General features: G+C 50.2%; 1 protein-coding gene across 1 annotated transcript in view; it reads left to right on the top strand.

The window, feature by feature from the left end:
• The window catches only part of SLC6A5 (solute carrier family 6 member 5), a 52537-nt gene that overhangs the window by 15113 nt on the left and 17455 nt on the right, over positions 1 to 19969 (top strand). The window contains exons 6-9 of the mRNA XM_060019686.2: positions 2411 to 2543; positions 10886 to 11020; positions 12963 to 13066; positions 16489 to 16613. Of these exons, the coding sequence (XP_059875669.2) occupies positions 2411 to 2543; positions 10886 to 11020; positions 12963 to 13066; positions 16489 to 16613 (497 nt within the window). The remainder of the gene's footprint in view (positions 1 to 2410; positions 2544 to 10885; positions 11021 to 12962; positions 13067 to 16488; positions 16614 to 19969) is intronic.

Below are 19969 nucleotides of genomic sequence, written 5' to 3' on the forward strand. Positions count from 1 at the left end.
GGGGACTGTGGCCAACGGGAGGGGAGGTCTGCCCAGTGGAAGGGAGGCTGCTGATGCTCAGCTCCAACTGGCCCCTGTCTTATGGGAATTGTGGGCAGTGCTGCCAGAGCTTCCATTTTACAAGAGAAGTTGGAAATAAAGTAGGAGTTTTTATGTGTCTCTCCCACTTTAAATGTTAGCAAACGAATTCAGATGAAACTGGGGTCACGTAAAATGCATGTGTCAGGGGGCCCCTGGTTTGTGGCCTTTACTTAGATAATAGGAAGTGGTTACTACTGTTCCCACTAGTTCTTCCAAGCTTTCTGTCTTGTGGACTTAGAGGGCACATGGATGTTTCCTGTAGAACAGAAGGGGCGCTTAGGCTGAATGAAGAAATAATCCCCTTTGAAGAAAACATAGGACCAGTGAGGGTGGGCCTTGATTCACCCTGAGCTCTGAGAAAGGAGTCTGACCTCGTGGTGGGCTGAAATCTGATCACATAATCCATGTGGTCAGGTGTATTATGAAGTGTTTTGCAAATCTACTTTTGGTGGCTTTGCTAATCCTCTGGGACCAGTCTTAGTTTCCAAGAGGGAATGTTATCAGGAGCTTCTTGGGGCCCATCCAACATCCCTTATTAAATCATGGAGTAGTTGAGATGGCCGTGGAATTGTTGGCTAGATGGCCTGCCCATTGTGGGGTTGGGGGTCCTTTTCAGTGTTTAGAAGTATGGTCCCTAAGGTTTGGAACAGGCTGGTTCCACCCTTGGTGACTTCTACTCTACTCTAGAGCCCAGGTTGCCCCAGGAGTTGAGACTAAAAGAGCTCCGGGTTGCTCTTGTGAACCGCAAAACAGCCTCTCACAGTGTCGCTGGCTAGCTGGCCAGAGGGGTGCTGTCCCCTTCACTTCCCTCAGCAGGTCAGGACACTCGGCCGTCATGTCTGCAGTCCAGTAGAGTCTGGATGCTGGCTGGCCCTTGATTCAGGTCACAGAAAGACACCCACCTACACGCACAGCACTTTCATCCAGGCTGTGTGACTTTATCACAGAGTTGAGGGGATTGTCCCATCTGGCGTCATGACTCATGGTCTCTGAAGCTGCTTCCTGTCCCCAGGGATGAGGCTGCCTGCTCGCCCTCTAGCCAGGGATGTGGGCGTCGCCACCTTCAGCTTACACACAGGTGCCAGCAGCCGCTACAGATGAGCGCCAGCCCCCTTCTGTGTGCGGCTGGTTGTCTGTCTTCGAATACGTTCCTTGAGTAAGGCCCAGCCAGCCCTGCTTTTACATTTCAGCCAACCTCAGCCCTGGGACATGCTCATCACAACCTGAACTGAAATGCACAGCGGCATTTTAAATTCTTTTACCATAATGACTCTGTACTGATTTTTTTAAATTTAAAGTTGTACAAAAACTATTGGGATACGTTCCCACAAAAGAGTAGAACAATACAGAAACACACAAAAATCATCCTTGACAGTTTAGAGTTTCTGTTACTGATGTGTCCTTATGTAAAGACAACAACCTCCATGATGCCCATTCCAGGGGCTGCTACACCAGGACCCCCGACGCTGTTGGATTTGTTGCACTGCTCCTGGGGCAGCTCCAGATGATGGTGGAGCTGACATAGCCTTGTTCAGAGCCCACCCAGGGCCATAAATAATTTTTTTTAAGTCGAAGTATAGTTGAATTATAATATGGTGTAAATTTCAGGTATATAGCAAAGTGATTCAGTTACACACACACACATATTCTTTTTTAGATTCTTTTCCCTTACAGGTTATTACAAAATATTGAGTATAGTTCCCTGTGCTAATACAGTAGGTCCTTTAGGGCCATAATTTTTTTTTTAATTTATTTATTTTTGGCTGCGTTGGGTCTTTGTTGCTGCGCGCGGGCTTTCTCTAGTTGCGGCGAGTGGGGGCTACTCTTCATTGTGGTATGCAGGCTTCTCATTACGGTGGCTTCTCTTGTTGCGGAGCACGCGGCTCTAGGCACGCGGGCTTCAGTAGTTGTGGCACGCGGGCTCAGTAGTTGTGGCTCACGAGCTCTAGAGTGCAGGCTCAGTAGTTGTGGAACACGGGCTTAGTTGCTTTGCGGCATGTGGGATTTTCCTGGACCAGGGCTCGAACCTGTGTCCCCTGCATTGGCAGGTGGATTCTCAACCACTGCGCCACCAGGGAAGCCCCTTTAGTGCCCTAATTAATTAAAAGCAGGGTAAATTCAGTTGGTCTCACCGCAGACAGCTGTGGGAGGGAGCCCGGATCAGCAAATCCCTCACAACCTGATCTGATCAGGTCCCTGATGGGGAGGGTGGGGATGCTGGGATTTTGTCTGAGGCTCTGCAGGAAGATAAAGCCTGCAGACTGTCACCTCCGCCAGCTCATCCTTCCCCTCCTTCCTCCCCTCCCTTCTCTCTCCTTTCAACTCATAGGTACTTTGTGCTGAAGATTTCTGCAGGGATTGAATATCCTGGCGAGATCAGGTGGCCACTAGCCTTCTGCCTCTTCCTGGCTTGGGTGATTGTGTATGCATCCCTGGCAAAAGGAATCAAGTCTTCAGGAAAAGTAAGAACTTGTATTTATCTGAGAGAAAGCTCTGGGACCCCCAGGGCTGTTTGTGTCATAGAGCAGCCAAAGGGCACTGGGATGAGAGTCGGGAGGTGTGGGTGGAATTCTGACTCGTCCCTGAGTAGCTGTGAGGCCTTGGACAAGTGACTTCACTGCTGTCTGTAAAATGGGATAATGCCTTTCTCCCCGGGAGGTTTTAAGGGTTAACTGAGACAGATGTACTCAGGGCTCCTTGTGGATGGCGGGGGCTCTGTGGTGAGTTTCCTTCCTTCCCTATTGGGGACCCTTCACTCAGCAGATGGCACTCCCCGATAGGATTCAATCTCTCCCGAAAGTCTAGAGTTGGTGCTGCCGGCTTTTTGCTTCTTGGTCTGGCTGCCAGCTCAGTCACTGCGCCTCCCAGGAAGCTGGAAGAAGATCAAAGTTGTGAAGGGGATTCCTTCTCCTCACTCCTGACCACGCCGTTCTCCGCCTTTCGTGCCCTTTCTCCAACCCCATCCCAACACTCTCCCACCCCACATGCCCCCAGCATGACAGGGCAATAATCCTGCCAGTGGGAGTTTGGTCGAGCACGTGCTTGGCCCCTCTTGCTAGATAGTCGCTTGGCAGGTCCTCTGGAGGTGGTGGGACACCCACCCCAAGCTCAGTTCCAAGGCACGGCAGGCACGGTGTGCAGGGTCCCTCAGGACATGCTGGATGTTGTGGTAAAGGTCCCAGTGTTTTCCCCTCATCTTCCTGCTGCTTTAGAAAAACCCCGTGAAACGGTTAACCAACCACTTTGATGATAACCAATACAAGTTCATCGTCTGGAGGGTCATTTGCATGTCTCAGCATGAAACCCCAAATGTCTTTAAGGCCCAGGGAATAGAATGTGATGGTGGACTCTGAGACCACAGGTTGTGGAGTTCGGCTTGGTCCAGTCGTCCAGGCCAGGGTTTACTGTGGTCACAATAGCAAACAACCCGTTTGGAAGGATCCAGCCTCACGGGAGTGAGGGTCCGTGCCGCCTCTCATCTCCCAGGCATGCTTCCCAGGCCCCACCAGGCACCCACACCTGGCACCCATCAGCTACAGAGAGCGGTCTGTCTTCTCCCTGGACTCGTGGACAAGCTCACGAGGGCCTTCTGATAACAATTCCTTCTGGTGCCCTCCATGTAATCTGGTTCCACATGGGCTTGAATGGTGGATTCTGGCAGCTTGGTCAGGGTCACCTGAGCCAGTGGTGCCCTTAAATGACATCAGGTGGGGAGAGAGCCAGACTGGGGGTTAGGAGACCTGGGTTCTAGCCCCCCAGCCCTTCCGTGGTGTTTTCTGTGTAGGGACATCTCCGCTTGGACGATGAAACCTGGTTGAGCTTTGGATTTGCCCTTAGCTTTTATTTATTTAGCTGATAAGTGGAAAGCGGATTTTCTTTGTCTTAGCTATTTCAGGAGGCTTCGGTTGTCTCATTTCTAAAGTGAAGGCAGTTGGATTGGGCGATGTCTAAGACCTGCTGGCTCTAACATGATTCTGTCAGAACACTTGCTGGGTGAGCTGGGGGTACTTTTCCTCTCTGACCTCTGTTTCCCCCTCTGTAAAATGAGAGCTGGGATTGAGGACCCTGCTAGCTCTGAATGAGTATTATGAGACTGGAGCAATTGTTTTTCTAGGGCAGCAGGAAGATGAGGAAATGTTAACATGACCCTCACAGTAACGTCCTGTGAGTCCTGAGGTTTCCTGGGCTCCTCGCCTTCCGTGACTTGGAACTGAGCTTGGAGTGGCAGTAAAGGGCCAGCCAGGGCTTCCCTGGTGGCGCAGTGTTTGAGAGTCCGTCTGCCGATGCAGGGGACGCAGGTTCGTGCCCCAGTCCGGGAAGATCCCACATGCTGCAGAGTGGCTGGGCCCGTGAGCCATGGCCGCTGAGCCTGCGCGTCCAGAGCCTGTGCTCCGCAATGGGAGAGGCCACAACAGTGAGAGGCCCGTGTACCGAAAAAAAAAAAAGGGCCAGCCAGGTGGTGATTGTTTAGCAAGAGGGACCATGTCTTTGCTCAGCCAAAATCGAACTGCAGGACCATCTCGTATAGCTAGAGATGGAGAGAGGGCACCTTCAACCATAATCGAAGTGGCCGGACAGGTCTCTAGCAGAATAGGCTAGAAGGTGTGATTGGCAGGAGAAGAGGTGTTAGGTGAGGAGGATCAGAACAGCAGCCTTGTTGGCGACATGAGGAAGGATGGCCTGGTGGCTTTAGAGTCAGACCAGTCTGAGTTCAAATCCCGTCTTGATCACTTTCTAGTTGTGTAACTCTGGACAAGCTGTTTAACCATTGGAACCTCAGTTTCCTCATCTGTAAAATGGGGATAATAGTACATACCTCGTAGAGCTGTTCTAAGATTAGGTGAGAGAATATATATATATATATAATATATATATAAATATATAATAAATATATATATATAAAAAATACCTGGCATATGATCAGTTCTTAATTGACATTAACTCTTTTCATTTTTGTGATAATGATTGGCTGATGTATTGAGTGGATATTGTCCCGTGATGACATCTTGAAAGCAGTGGCTCTGGTGGGAAAATGGAAAGAGAAAGAGAAGTTGGTTGAACACTCTGTGTGCCAGGCACTCTGCTAACTACTTCATCTGCATTAGGGCATTCAATCTGCCCAACAACCAGCTAGGTAAGGACATTTCTTCCCATTTTATAGATAGAGAAGCTGAGGCGCATCAAGGTAGAGTAAATTGCTGGAGGTCACACAGCTTTTTTTTTTTTAATGGTGTAGTATTTACATATAACCTACTCACAAACTCCTGAATACTTTATTTTACTTTATTATTTTTAAATTTATTTATTTATTTATTTGGCTGCGCTGGGTCTTAGTGGCGGCATGAGAACTCTTAGTTGCAGCATGTGGGATCTAGTTCCCTGACCAGAGATGGAACCCGGGCCCCCTGCATTGGGAGCGCAGAGTCTTAGCCACTGGACCACAGGGAAGTCCCGGTCACACAGCTTTTAAGTGGCAGCGCTGGGATTTGAACCCAGGTCTGTCTCCCTTTAAAGCCTAGACTCTTTCCACTACGTGACATCCTCTCCCAAGGAGGGGCTGTTAGGAATAGATGGAAATGCAGAATTCTGGAGCCGTCATTTGCATCTGGGGGGATAAAAGTCCCCCCACTGTGAATCAGGACCCTTGCACTGCTACCCCGTCCTGCTGTCAATAGCTGTCATTACCAGCTGGGCAAGTCCCAGGAGGCATCCGGGTCCCCTCTTCCACGTCTGCAAATTCAAGGTTAAGATAAATATTCTCTAAGATCCTTCTTTGCTTATCAGTCTGCAGTTTTGGGGGGATGGTGTTAGGATCAGTTCTTGGCATTGATTTAGAATTTAATCCTTGGTGCTAGATTTTCTGGGCTCTCTCTCTCTGAAATGGGGATTTTTGAGTAGCCCTGAGCAAGTCAGCTTTTCTTTTAGATCTGCTAAGTTATCTTTCTGCTTCATTGAGCGAGGCTTCCAATTAGGGTTCAATGATGGATTTTCTTTTAATGAGGAATACCACGGAAATAATGCCTCCCGGTTTATTACCCTGCCCTGGCTCGTGCAGACATTAATCACGGAGCTTTGTTTGGAAGCACGGCTGCAGCACCTCATTATGATGGGCTCCTTTGTGACCGAAGTTCCACCAAGACTGTCATTTCTAAGCAACAGAGATGTCCTTCTTCTGTTGCGGCAAGATAAACTCAGTTCCTCTTGTTCAGGGCCCTAGGAGACAAGAGTGGCCGGTTGCTTCCTATGAGACCTGAGTCTCCCTTTGAGCAGCTAGAATTCCAGAGGCACGGGCGACCAGCAGGCAGCCTGAAGGTCAAAGGCAGCCCATCTGACTTCAGGGGCCGCTCTGCCTGAGAGTTATGGCGAGGACACAAAGCCAGCTTAATTAGCTGGCACTGGCTGGGGTGGGGACAGTGGCCTTACCACCTGTTCAGGGCTCCCGTTGTGAGGACTGTGCTGCCAGGTGTCGGGCCAGCAGGCTCAGATCAACTCGTCATTGTCACTCCTGCCAAGTATAATTCATTACTGTTCAAGTTTAATTCTGCTGGCAGTCCATCCTGAAACAGGTACATTCTGAAGCCCCCGTGACACAGGAGAACTAGCTGTGAAGAGACCTCCACAAACACCTGACTAACACTTGACTCACATCGGAGGCATCCCCGGGATTTCGAAATGAAACTGTGTGCCCTTTCAGTTCACCGCAATCCCCATTGACAAAGTGAGTGCATCATTCCACATACCAGGGCTGGACCTGGTGAGGCAAGCAAGTGCCTAGGGTGTGAAATTTAAGGCGGCGCTCACTCCCAGGTTCCTGCATGTGCAGGCTCGGCCCCATGAGGGTGAGTGCTTCCTTAAATTGTGCACCCCGGGTGTTCCCTTGCCTCACTCTAGTCCCCCGCCCTGCCTCACACATTTCTGATCCTGTGGCCCAGCGAGTGGCATTAAAGGTATGGAAATAGGCTTTGTAGTTAGAAAGCTTCAAGTCTGGATCTTGGCTCCAGCTGGGAGACCTTGAGTGAGATATTTAACCCTTTGTGAGAGGCTTAACCTGAGCCTCAGTTTCCTCCTCTGTAAAATGGGACTGCAAAGAGCTGATCCACGGAGGGAACTCCAGAAATGCGCTGTCTCCCGCACTCAAACGGGAGCAGCGTCTCAGCAAGTTAGACTGGTGCCACTCTTGGGGTCTTCTTCCTGCCGGACCCCACTTTCTATGTCATCTCCTCTCCCTTGTCTCCTTCCACCCTCATCTCCCACCAGCTCCACATGGTCAGGAGGTGAGGAGGATATCCCTTAGTTGTCACCCTGCCCCTTCTGTCTTGGCGGGGCCCTGCCCGGCCCTGTAGCGTTCCTCTCCCCAGCCCCATCTGACAGCTGGGAGGACAGCCCGGGTCATCCTGTGGTGGGTGATTTTCTCCTGAGACGTCAGATGCCTTTGGGTTTCCTACCGTCTGTGTGTGGAAGGGTTTCACTTAAGGGGAAGGAGAGAAGCAGCTTTGGGGGTGGATAGGAGGGAGCAGGGAGCCCCCCCTTCATGGTCCCTGGTAATTCCAGTGCCTCAGGGCAAAGAGTGAAGGGGGCTGCTGTCCTGGGGAACGGGCAGGAGACTCCTGGTCAGTGGTGGCAGCAGTGCAGAGAAAAGGAGACCAGCCCATCTCTGGTCTGTAGACAGGAAGACTTTGGCCTTGACGAGTAATTGGGTTTAGAGGAAGAAATAACTCCTTATCTTTCCTTGACCTGCAGCCTGTCCCATTTCAGCTGACGGAAACTCTGCCCACCAGCTGCTGAGGCCACAACCTTTGGGGTCACCCTTGACTCCTGCCTCCCGCCCCCCTCACTCCACATTAAATTGGTCAGGAAGTTCTGTTGCTCTTCCTGCACGGTGTATCCGGTTTCTGATCATTTCTCCTAACTCCCTGAAACACCCTGGGTGGAACCATTGCTGTCCCTTGCCTGGACTGCTGCTGTGGCCTCCTAACCGCTGCCCCTGCAGTGTAAACGTGACGCAGCAAGCTGGCGACAGCTAAAACGTTAGATCGTATCACTCCTCTGCCCAAATCCCTGCAGTAGTTCCCCCTCCCCTCCCCACCCACACGGGCCCACAAGGCTCTGCAGGATCTGTCCCTGCCTCCACCCCTACCCCTGCCCTCCTCTCCCACCTGTGCCCCTGCCCAGCCACAGCGGCTGTCTGGCTGCCCCTAGAAGGCTGGCACACTCCCTTCTTAGGGTCTTTACTCCAGCGGTTCCCTCTGTCTGGAATGTTCTCCCAGATATCCAGTTGGCGCCTTCGCACTTCCTTCAAGTCCTGGGCAACTTCTCAGTGAGGCCTTCCCTGTCCTCCCCTTTATTATGGCCATCGTCCCAGCCACCCTGCCCAGCATGTGCCTGGAACATATTAGATGCTCAAAAATATGTGTGCCTATGTATGCATATGTGTGTATTTGTTGGATTAATAAGAAGTAACCCCGAGAGATTTATCTTCATCGCAACCCTAACTTTCCCTCAATCCATCCTTTGCAAGTCCTTGGATCAGTTCTCATCTCTTAAACATCCCAGTGCCTGCCAGTCACTGCCGGGCTGGAGCCCCTGTCAGGCCATGGGCTCTGTGCAGCCAGTGTGTGACGGGGACTCTATCTCCCTCCCGGAGGCAGGTGTTCTGGCTTCCCCAGGATGGAAGGCTGGGGGTGAGCACAGAGGGGCTCTGAACCAACAGTGCTCAGCCGGCTGTCTATGCCCATCCTGTGGGTGAGGATGAGGGAGGGTTTGGTGGTCCAGGACAGGAGCTTAGCCTCATCCTTCCAAGTGTCTCCTACTGTACTTTTGGGATGTAACTGGCCTATGAGCTGAGGGTTGCGAGGGTTATTAAATTTAGGAGTCATTGGCAAGACAGAAATGGTGCTTCCCTTTCCAGGGTCCCGGGCCTGTTCCGTGGCGTATGCGTCGTCCCATTGTGCTCTTCCAACAGCCCTGTGAGGAGTATGCTTTTGTTATTGCCACTGTGCAGGTGTGGACACTGAGACTCAGTGAGGTTAAGTCACTTCCCAAGGCGGCCCAGCTCATAAGTGATGGAGCTAGGGTTTGAACTCAGGCCCATTGGAGTGCAGAGCCCAAGCTCTTCCAGTCTGCTCTTCTCTCTGTCTACTGAATCCTGGTCCCAAGCCCTTCCTCCATTCTGAGTTTGTTTTTTGTTTTTTTTTTTTTTGCGGTACGTGGGCCTCTCACTGTTGTGGCCTCTCCCATTGCAGAGCACAGGCTCCGGATGCGCAGGCTCAGTGGCCATGGCTCACGGGCCCAGCCGCTCTGTGGCATGTGGGATCTTCCCGGACCGGGGCACAAACCCGTGTCCCCTGCATTGGCAGGCGGACTCTCAACCACTGCGCCACCAGGGAAGCCCCATTCTGAGGTTTGATTGACAGATAAGGAAGGTGCCTCTCACTCATCCCCATTCAACCACAGCCCCCAAGTTCTGCTGATGATATTTCCCAAATATTTCTTGGCTCTGGTCCTTCCCTCTCGTTCAGAATCCAGGAGCCTCCTTTGGCTGGTACTCAGGGCCTCCAAGACCTGTCTCCTCCCATGTCTCTAGTGCCCCATTGCTCTTAGTCTCAACTGTGTGCTGTGCTCCTAGTGAATTTAGGGCCTTGCCCTCACCCCTGCCTTTCCCACTTTCTTCCCTCACCTTCCCACCTCACCTCACCTCCTCTGCGTTGCACTTGGCCTCTAAGATCCGACTCGCACGTCATCGCCATGCATCTTTCTGTAATCTCCTGGACTGAACCCAGTGTCCTCCCCAGGACTTCACAGTGTCCTGTTTGGAACTGCTTAGCCCATTATTCAGACATTGTCTCTGGGTCTCCGAGGTCGAGTTCTTTCACCGTTATGCATCTAAGCCCTGGCACAGCTCCCAGGTCATAGTAGGCCGTGATAAATGCTTGTTGAACTTAACTGCATTGAATGACCATCTGTTACAAGTTAGGTGCTGTGCTAGGGGCCCATTTAATCCTCAATTATTTTAAGAAACGTGCTATTATCCCCAGTTTACAGCTGCAGAAACTGAGATTCAGAGAGCTGATTAGCTTGACCTAAGTCTCATAGCTACTCAGGGCCAGAGATGTGATTTTATTTGAACCTAAATATGTCTAATTCTAAGATCATGGTTCTCTCATGTCACTAGGCTGCCTCACTTAGGGTGTGTGTACAAACAAGGATGGAAAACTTAAGATAAAGAAATTAATCTCTAATGGTGGGATTTGGGGCCTGAAGCAGAGGGTGGGCTAGGAGTTAGGGAGGAGGGGGGCACATAACCTTTCTCTTTCAGTTGGTCCTTAGGGAGTTGTCCACTTCTGCGCTGCAGGCTGACTCAGTCCACAGTCTTGGGTGTCCCCCTCAAGATTTCATTTCTGGGCTTCCCTGGTGGTGTAGTGGTTGAGAGTCCGCCTGCCAATGCAGGGGACACAGGGTTCGTGCCCCGGTCCGGGAAGATCCCACATGCCGCGGAGCGGCTGGGCCCATGAGCCATGGCCACTGAGCCTGCGCGTCCGGAGCCTGTGCTCCGCAACGGGAGAGGCCACAATAGTGAGAGGCCCGCGTACTGAAAAAAAAAAAAAGACTTCATTTCTGGCTCTCTCTGATTCACCTTTGGTCCCAGTGCCTTCCTTGTGTCCCCAGACCTGGAAGAGTTTGGGGAAAAGTACCCTATCAGGCACTTGCGTCCGGGTGGCAGATCACACTCTGCCTCCATCGATGCTCGTTTGGTCACATCCCGTGTGTCTGCTCCTTCCTGCCCCCATGTCGGTGGCTTTTCCAGGTGGTGTACTTCACGGCCACGTTCCCGTACGTCGTGCTGGTGATTCTTCTCATCCGAGGAGTTACCCTGCCTGGAGCTGGCGCTGGGATTTGGTACTTCATCACGCCTAAGTGGGAGAAACTTACGGATGCCACGGTGGGCTTCTGATTTCATTTATGACGTGCCTGTAGGGGGAACGGCACATGAGGGTGGGTCCCGCTCCGGGACACTGTTTAGCAGAAGGGGTCAGACCTCTGCCCGCAGGGCATTTCACTGTTTGCCTTTACAAACTCCTGATAATCTTGAAATGTTACACACTCAGGAAGTTTTTAATGAGAACTGAGCAGCTGGGGGTTTCAGATTCCTGGAATAGTTGTCCTACGCCTGGGAGGCTGCAGAGGCTGAAATGAAGAATGAAATTCCCTTAATAGCTTTGGGCCGCCTCATGCCACTTATCTGTTGCTAATTATAGTGTGTTGGAAATGGAGTTTTCCTGGTTGGAAAATAATAGCACTTAGGCAAACCGCAAGCAATTATAATTTAAAGGGCTCAGACAGATTTGAATACTTCTGACGCACCGAGACACAGAGCCAGCACACACTTACACTTTCTCTTGGCATATTCTGTACAGGCATATCTTACTCTAAAATTCCCAACCCCCAGAACTTCACATGAGAGGGTGATTGTTTAATAAGAAATGCATTTTCTCACCTTAAAGAAAAATCTGCTTTTCCAGAAGATTTTAAGAAAGCATAACTAGGATTGAGTTTGCACATAATGAAAAACCTCCAGATAATGGCAGCTTTAACAAAAGTTTATCTCACTTGCAGCCCAGTGGTAGATAGTCAAGCCCTGGCTGGGTGGCTCCACAGTGTCCCAGGTTCCTGTCTTTCCGCCCCACCATCCTCAGTGAATAGCGGCCATGTAGCTGCCAGAGCTCCACCCATCATGTCAGCATTCCAGGTGGCACAAAGCAGTGAGGGAAGAGACAGAGATAGGCATCCTCCTTCTCTTTAAAAGAGGAGAAAGCCCAGAAATTCCACATAACACTTGATTTTCTCATCATTGGCCAGAAACTAAGTCATATGATGATTTCCCCTCAGCTGCACCTCTCCTTGATTCTGGGAGTTGGCCATTTGGCCAGACATATGGCTGCCTTTAAATAAAACCACAGCTTTGTTAGTGAGGAGCATGGGAGAATGGAGGTTGTGGTACAGGCTTTGCCAGCACACACTTGAACTTTCTCTTTGCATATGTTAAGCACAATTTAAAAAGCAGTTTTAATTAATAACAAGGATAGGAAGTCCATATCAAATCATATAAATCTATAGCTCAAACTCTTGAGTAGCTTTCTGGAGTTTAATGAGGACAATTAAAAGGAATCGCCAATGGGCTCCCCTGGTGGCTCAGTGGTTGAGAGTCCGCCTGCCAATGCAGGGGACGTGGGTTCGTGCCCCGGTCCGGGAAGATCCCCCGGGAGAGGCCGCGGCGCTGAAAGGCCCGCGTACCGCAAAAAAAAAAAAAAAGAAAGAAAAGAAATCGCCAAGATTACCAAGAGGTGTTGTCAGCCAAGTTCGAGAATGAGGAGGCACTGTAACATCCACTCAGCTGTGGCACAGAGCTTGCTTTACTTCGATGAGGGGCTACAGAATTTCAGATTTTTAGTAAACTGTCCTAATCTTTAGGAATGTCAATTTTATTTTTTGGGGGAAATGTCAATTTTAAAAGGTTTTCATTTTGTACCCATGAATATTTTTGCTGTTCCAAACTGTTTTTTTGAGTGTGTTTCCAGCTAAAGAAGGGGCTCTCCCCTTCTGTATAGCTTTACATTGTAGGGCTTGCAAGCATGAAATGTGTACATTGCTTATTGAGTTCCTCTCCTTTGATTAGAATGAAGTTAGAGTCTCCCAGGTCATTTACTGCCTTTTTGGCTTCCAGTGCAAATGACGTATGTTTCTTGTTTATGTTGGTGCCAAAGTCATCTTGTCCTGACTGCCTTTTCCCCTGGGGAGATGGTGTGGCTTTGGGAGACTCCCCTCCCCTCCCCTGGGCCAGCCTCCTTCAGTGACCTTAAATCTTCCCCTCTTTTGCCTCCCAGGTGTGGAAAGACGCTGCCACTCAGATTTTCTTCTCTTTATCTGCCGCATGGGGAGGCCTGATCACTCTTTCTTCTTACAACAAATTCCACAACAACTGCTACAGGTACGTGGAGGCACTTCAAGCCCCAGAGGTAGCGGGTGAATGGGACTAGGGCCTGGGGACAGAATCATGGGCTGTGTCATCAGACACCTGAGGCCATATCCTCACGCTTCACCCAAGGCAGAGCCAGACAGTTAGCTCTGGTGTAGGGGAAATCGCCTGCTAAGGCCTAGCTGCTGGCTTCTGGTGGCCTGGCTTGGACCCCAACTTGCACCCTGATTCTCATGCATGGGATGGAGTTGAGTTTCTCTGGAGGTGCCATGCAGCTTGTTGTGTCCTGGAATAGTCATTTGTGAGCGATCTAGTCCATGGATACAGTTGTATGGTAGTCGCTGATGAAGTGTGGTCATTCAGTCACTCGACAAACACTTTTCTAGAGAGCCCTGTAAGAAAGGCAGCATGGTACAGTGGAAAGAATACCTTGGTGATGGATGTGTTAATTAACTCAATGGTGGGACGCCTGTTTCAATGCATATGTATATCAAATCATCACGTTGTACACTTTAAATATGTTAAAATGTATTACAGTTTTATCTGTCAGTTAAACCCAAAGTTATACAAACTTTGAGTCTCCTCCCAGATTTAGGAAACAGAACATCTGGGAGGTCGGGTGGGCCCAGGAATCTACATATCGAGACAGGATCCTCAGGTGACTCTGGTGCAGGGTGACATTTGGATAGTGTGATATTAGGGGACTCTGGAACCCCAAAGATGTGAGAGAGCCTGGACAGCTTCTGGAGGAGGTGACATCTGAAAGTTAAATCCATCTGTGACAAACAGTAAGAAAATACTGAGGGGCTGATTAAAAAAAAAAAGGAAAAGAACCTTGGAGTCAGAGAGACTTGCATTTGTATTATGACTTCACCATTTTCTAAAACTCCAAGACATGGGTAAGATACTTCACTTCTCTGAATCTCTGTTTTCTCATCTGTAAAATGCAGATTATAATATTTTGTTGAAGGGTAGGAAATGATGTATGCAAAATTCCCACAGCAATATTTTGCACATCGTAGGTGCTCAGTAGACAGCAGTAGCCATTCTTATTATTTTTAATCATGCATGAGATATTTCGTGAACCAAAAGGAAGAGATTATAGTTAAACTGTGGCCTAGCCTGGCTGGGATGGCCTCACACAAGGGACATCTATGCTGGGCCAAATTTCAAAAGGTGTTAGGGGAGGAAGGGAATGTTTTCAGGTGGGGATGAGTGTGGATGGGTGTGATGGAGATGTGGGAGGGAGCAGGTTGATGGGACTGGAGCAGGTGTGTGCTCACCGGGCAAGAAGGAAATAGGGCCTGAGAATTGGCTGAGGCCAGACTGGAGAGAGCCTTTGTGCCAGTCTCCTGGGGCTGCCGTAACAAATAGCACAGAGTGAGTGACCTGAACAACAGAGATTAATTTTCTCGCAGTTCTGGAGGCTAGAAGTCCAAGATCAAGGTGTTGACAGGGCTGGTTTCTTCTGAGCCCTCTCTGCGTGGCTTGTAGCTGGCCGTCTTCTCCCTGTGTCTCTACATGGTCTTCCCGCTGTGCACCCTGATCTCCTCTTCTTATAAGGGCATCAATCGTATTGGATTAGTGCCCACTCTCACGATTTCCTCTTAACTTACTCACCTGTTTAAAGACCCTATTTTCAAATGCAGTCACATTCTGAGGAACTGGGGGTTGGGACTTCAACATTTACATTTTTGGGGCACACAATTCAGCCCGTAACAGCTAGAATGCCAGACTAAGTTGTCTGAACTTCTTTGGTCATAGTTGCTTATTAACTTATGACCCGCGAGACTCAGTCTGAGCATCGTCCAAAGGGGAAGCATTGCTCTGTGATTTATTAGAAATGAGGCTGTGTGGTGTGGCTAATGGGCAGGAAGTCTGGGTTCAAATCAGAACCTACCCTTATGAGCCCATTACCTTCCCCTGGGCCTCAGTTTCCCCATCAGTAAACTAAGGTCCTGGACAAGGTGGGCTGTATCCTGAGCACTTGCTCTGTGCCAGGCTCTGTGCGGTGCAGGCCTCATCTTGTTCTGTCCTCACAACAACCTGTGAGGGAGGTGGAGTCATTGCCACCATTTAAAGTCAGAGTGGAGAGAAGGGAAGCCTCCTGCACTGTTGGTGGGAATGTAAATTGATACAGCCACTATGGAGAACAGTGTGGAGGTTCCTTAAAAAACTAAAAATAGAACTACCATATGACCCAGCAATCCCACTACTGGACATATATCTGATGAAAACCATAATTTGAAAAGATACATGCACTGTTTACTGCGGCACTGTTTACGATAGCCAGGACACGGAAGCAACCTAAATGTCCATCAACAGAGGAATGGATAAAGGAGATGTGGTACATATATACAATGGAATATTACTCAGCCATAAAAAAGAACAAAATAATGCCATTTGTAGCTACATGGATGGACCTAGAGACTGTCATACTGAGTGAAGTAAATCAGACAGAGAAAGACAAATATCATATGATATCGTTTATATGTGGAATCTAAGAAAAGGGCACAAATGAACTTATCTACAAAACAGAAATTTTTGTAGAGTTACAGATGTAGGAAACAAACTTATGGTTACCAGGGGGTAAGAGGGGGAAGGATAGATAGGGAGATTGGGATTGACATATACACGCTACTATATATAAACTAGATGACTAATAAGGACCTACTGTATAGCACAGGGAACTCTACTCAATACTCTGTAATGACCTATATGGGAAAAGAATAAAAAAAAAGAGTGGATATGTGTAAAAAAATAAAGTCAGAGTGGAGAGGAAGTGACTTGGTCAAGGTCATGCCTCTAACATGTAAGAGAATTTGGCCTCACGGCTCCGACCCCTCTCTTGGGTCTGGGATGGACAGGGCAGGCCGGGAACGGCAGCCATATGGCCAGCAGAAGGCGCCGGCACCGAGGCGCTGGTCTCTCCTCTCCCCGCCTCCCTTGCCCTTCTAGGTCCCTGTACCCCAACCCCAGGCTGTTCTCATGCTTGGTGGCATTTGTTGGTCCCACTGCCTTCTCTTCTCTCATACATCGTTCCTGTCCCGGACTCTGCAAAAGGCCTCATCTCCTCAATTTCTGCTCTGATGGACAGACTTACCTCTGCCACTGCCAGGAGGGGAGATCCAGTTCTCGGGCAGGTGGAGCCAGAGCTCTGTCCCAGAGGCCCTGGAGCAGGGCTGTTAGGGGAGGGAGAGCTTTTTGAGTCTTTTGGTGCTTATCCACTTGGCCCAAGAGAGCCTGCGGTCAGGACTGGTGGTTCCTTTCCTTGTGAATAAGAGAGAACAAGACCAGCCTACAGTGAGTACCTATTTAGGAATGGGCATGTGGACGTGGGCACACAAACACGCGAGCACACATTCATGTGTCCCTGCCCTATCCCTTCCTCCTCACAAAGCACGCCTATTGGCAAACTTGTCTCTTCCTCCCAGGGACACCCTCATTGTTACCTGCACCAACAGTGCCACGAGCATCTTCGCCGGCTTCGTCATCTTCTCAGTCATCGGCTTCATGGCCAATGAACGCAAGGTTAACATCGAGAACGTGGCAGACCAAGGTACAGTGCGCTGGTCACCCTGCTGTCGTAGGGCAGGTTCCAGGTTCACGCCCTGAGCTCCTCATTCATGCTATGCTAGGAAGTTGGCCTTCTGGAACAGGCTGGAGAGGGGGACAGCCTAGGTCCCCCTTTGCGGAGAGACCCAGAACAGCTGGAGTCTGAAGCTCATGCAGGGTTAGATCTGGCCGGTCCTTCCCCAGAGGTGTGGCTATAAAGCCCCTTTCCTGCTTCCCTCTCCTTTCCTTCGTTTTCCTGTCCTCTGTTAACTCAGCTCCGGCAGAAGTAAGGTCTCTACCTGTTGGGCGCGGGGAGAGGATTCTCTAGGCAAACGATGGCTCCTGAAGCGGATGTAGGCACAACCTGCTTCCGGGTGGCTTTCCTTGCCGCGGGCTCTGTAGACACCAAACACTAATGCTCAGCGAGCGCAGCCTTTTCCTGGTGAAGCACTTTCCCGGTTGTCAGGTCAGATGTGTTCTCAGGGTCTTCTGCTTAGTTCGCAATGCAGACCCTGCAAATCGTTTCCCCAGTGGGTGGAAAGGTTGGACGGTGGTGGTGGGGGGGATGTGGAATACATGTTTACCTTCTGCCCGAGCGATCCCTCTATGAACGCTAACGTTTGTGTGGTCCCTCTGGAGTGTACAGAGAGCGCTCCTTTTTTATCTCATTTAATCCATATCTCTAGCGCAGAATCTTGCAGAGAGTGTGTAATACTTTTAGTTGACTTTTTACTTCCACCCAGCCTTGATCTACAGAGGGTTTGGGTGCTGAGCAGGCCTCAGTGATGGAGGGATTTCATCGTGGCGTCGTCTATCATGACGGGCATTCTCTAATCAGGCATTTATGGGCTGCCTTGGTGTAGGGACTGTGCCAGGGGCTGTGGGGACAGGGCTGTGGGCCTGGACGATCCAGAGTGTGGACCTGTCTGTGACTTCTCTGTGCAGTTATCTTTCTTCAAGGAGCTCACTGCAAGTCTCAGGTAGTGGCTCAGATGCCAGCACGAGAAAGAACTAGGCCCTAGCAATGTCATCTTCTTGGTGGGCTGCTGGCTGTCTTCTGGCTCCCTAAGGATAATTAATTACTGCTTCAGCGGTGCTGATGGTGCACTGCAGGCCTCCAAGGGTTAAAGAGCCAGCTTGTTGGTGGGGGGCAGCTACCTCTCCCTGCAGAGGGTGCTGAACCCCCAGGGATTTTGGTTCTGCAGCAGTGCACTAAATTAGAGGTCCCAGAGCTGAGCAAATGCCCTTCCCTGGTTGAAAAATTTAAACCTTCTGGGGAGCAGGGAGGTGGTGAGGGGGAGGGAGAGAGTGGCAGAGGCTTTGTTTTGGGAGTGCCTATACCACCCGCGCTGTCCTCATTTCCCTCCAGCAGCGTAGCTGGAGCAGGTAGGCCCTGCTCCACCTGCCAGCAGATCTGAGGTGTTCTGTTATTTTTGTGACATTACTGAGCTCCTTGTGAACCAGTGGCCGAGTGGCCAGAGATAGTGATTCTTAAGATGTGGGCCCCATTCGTTAACTCTTCTGAGCGTTTCCTGCCCCAGGAAAGGGATTTGGGGGCACAAGTTGCTAAAACCCAAATTAAATTTTGGTTTTCATTTATATAAAAAGCATCAGACAAATGGCCTGTGTTTCCCTCTGAAACTTCCCCTTTCCAGAATTTTTTCATTTCCTCTGATTTTAACAGGGAGAGAGGAGTACTTCTCACAGGTTCTAACGTGTTGCGTTCATACGGTTGACCCTTGAACAATGCAAGGGTTTAGGGGCGCCGACCCTCCACGCAGTGAAAAATCCGTGTTATAATTTAGAGTCAGCCCTTCGTAGATACAGTTTCTCTGAATCTGCAATTCCTCCGCATCCTCGGATTCGACCAACTGCAGATTGTGTTGTACTGTAGTATTTATGATTGAAAAACGTCTGTGTCTGGGTGGACTCGTGCAGTTCAAAACTCTGTTGTTCAAGGGCCAGCTGTACTTGGTAGTTTCTCATTGTCAACAGCACAGGGACAGTGGGTCTCATCTCCCACAGGGGAGGGGCAGTGGCCCGGGAGGTCTTCTCCCAGACCCGTGGGCAGCTAAACCTGCTCATCTGAATTCGCATACATTCTTACCTGTGATTAGCAGGCTTGTCTGATTTCCCCCGTTGTAATGGAGGCTCTGCAGAATACAGAGATCGGGGTCAGGCCTGCATCAGGTACCAGCCCCAAGCTCTCCTAGCTGGGCGTCATTGGCACGTGGACATTCAGTTCATTTTTGCTGACCCAACATTAGTAACTGTGCTTTGGTATTCAGTCAAAAGCAGGTTCTCTTTAATGACCTAACACTAGTCCATTTCGTTTACAGCCCCCTTGTAAGGGAGGCTCAAAGTCATTACCCCAAATCTAGGCCGTATCAGAGCTTTTGGGGGCTGGAGGGTGGGGTTGGTGATGAGACCAAGCTGTCCTCTGCTTTTATGATGGGCACAGGGAAGGGGGCGTGGTCTTCTCAGGCATCTACTCCAGAGAAGGAGCTTGCTGGGGAGTCAGCCTTTTAGAGTCATCTCCCAGCCAACTGCTGCCTGAGGAGCACTGACTCACGGTCAGAATCCAACTCAGAGCCCTACCAAGATGCTCACCCGCTAGCGGCAAGACTGGGTTGGACCATAGCGAAGGAGCACAGAGGTGCGTATTGCATATAGAGTCCCAGGTCTAGGTGGTAACTCTCAGGTAACCAGGCCACTAGGAAGTTCTGCCCTGGCTCCCTCACCCCCTCATAGTTCAGAGACCCTGCTGATGAAGATGAACGCTCTCAAACTGGACTGACCGTCCCACCATCTGTCTGTCACCTGGATGCCAGTCCTTCCAAAGGCACAGGAAAGGGTTCTGGTGTTGCGTCCTCCGAGAATGCATCCACATGTAGTGGGTTTCTCAGAAGAGTAACCACTCCCCGTGTGCTGCGGGTCGTGATGGGTCCATTGACCGGAGCCCCTGGTTCTGTCTTCAGTGGCTCTCTAGGACCAAGGAGGCTGTCACTGTAGGTCTCTGGGGGCCCCACCCAAGATGCTGGCATGCAGAACCCCTTTGATCCCCTCTCATGGGAAGAGTAATAATGGTCTATGCTTACTGAGTTCTCGCCATGGCCAGGCATGGTTCTGAGCCCTTTACTTGTATCAACACGCTTAATGCTCACAGAAATTCCCTGAGTGTAGGTGCTATTATTATCTCCATTGTACAGATAAGGAAACTGACGTTTGTCCAGAGTCTTACCTACGATCGCGCAGCTAGTAAGAGGCAGAGCCAGTTTTCTGGTCCATGGGCGAGAGAAGCCTGCGGTCCACCCACTGGGTCTTGCTGCCTACCAGAGGGAGAGGAAAGAGGCAGGACTC

Source organism: Delphinus delphis, chromosome 8 (genome assembly GCF_949987515.2).
Source record: "Delphinus delphis chromosome 8, mDelDel1.2, whole genome shotgun sequence".
NCBI classification, from domain to species: domain Eukaryota; kingdom Metazoa; phylum Chordata; class Mammalia; order Artiodactyla; family Delphinidae; genus Delphinus; species Delphinus delphis.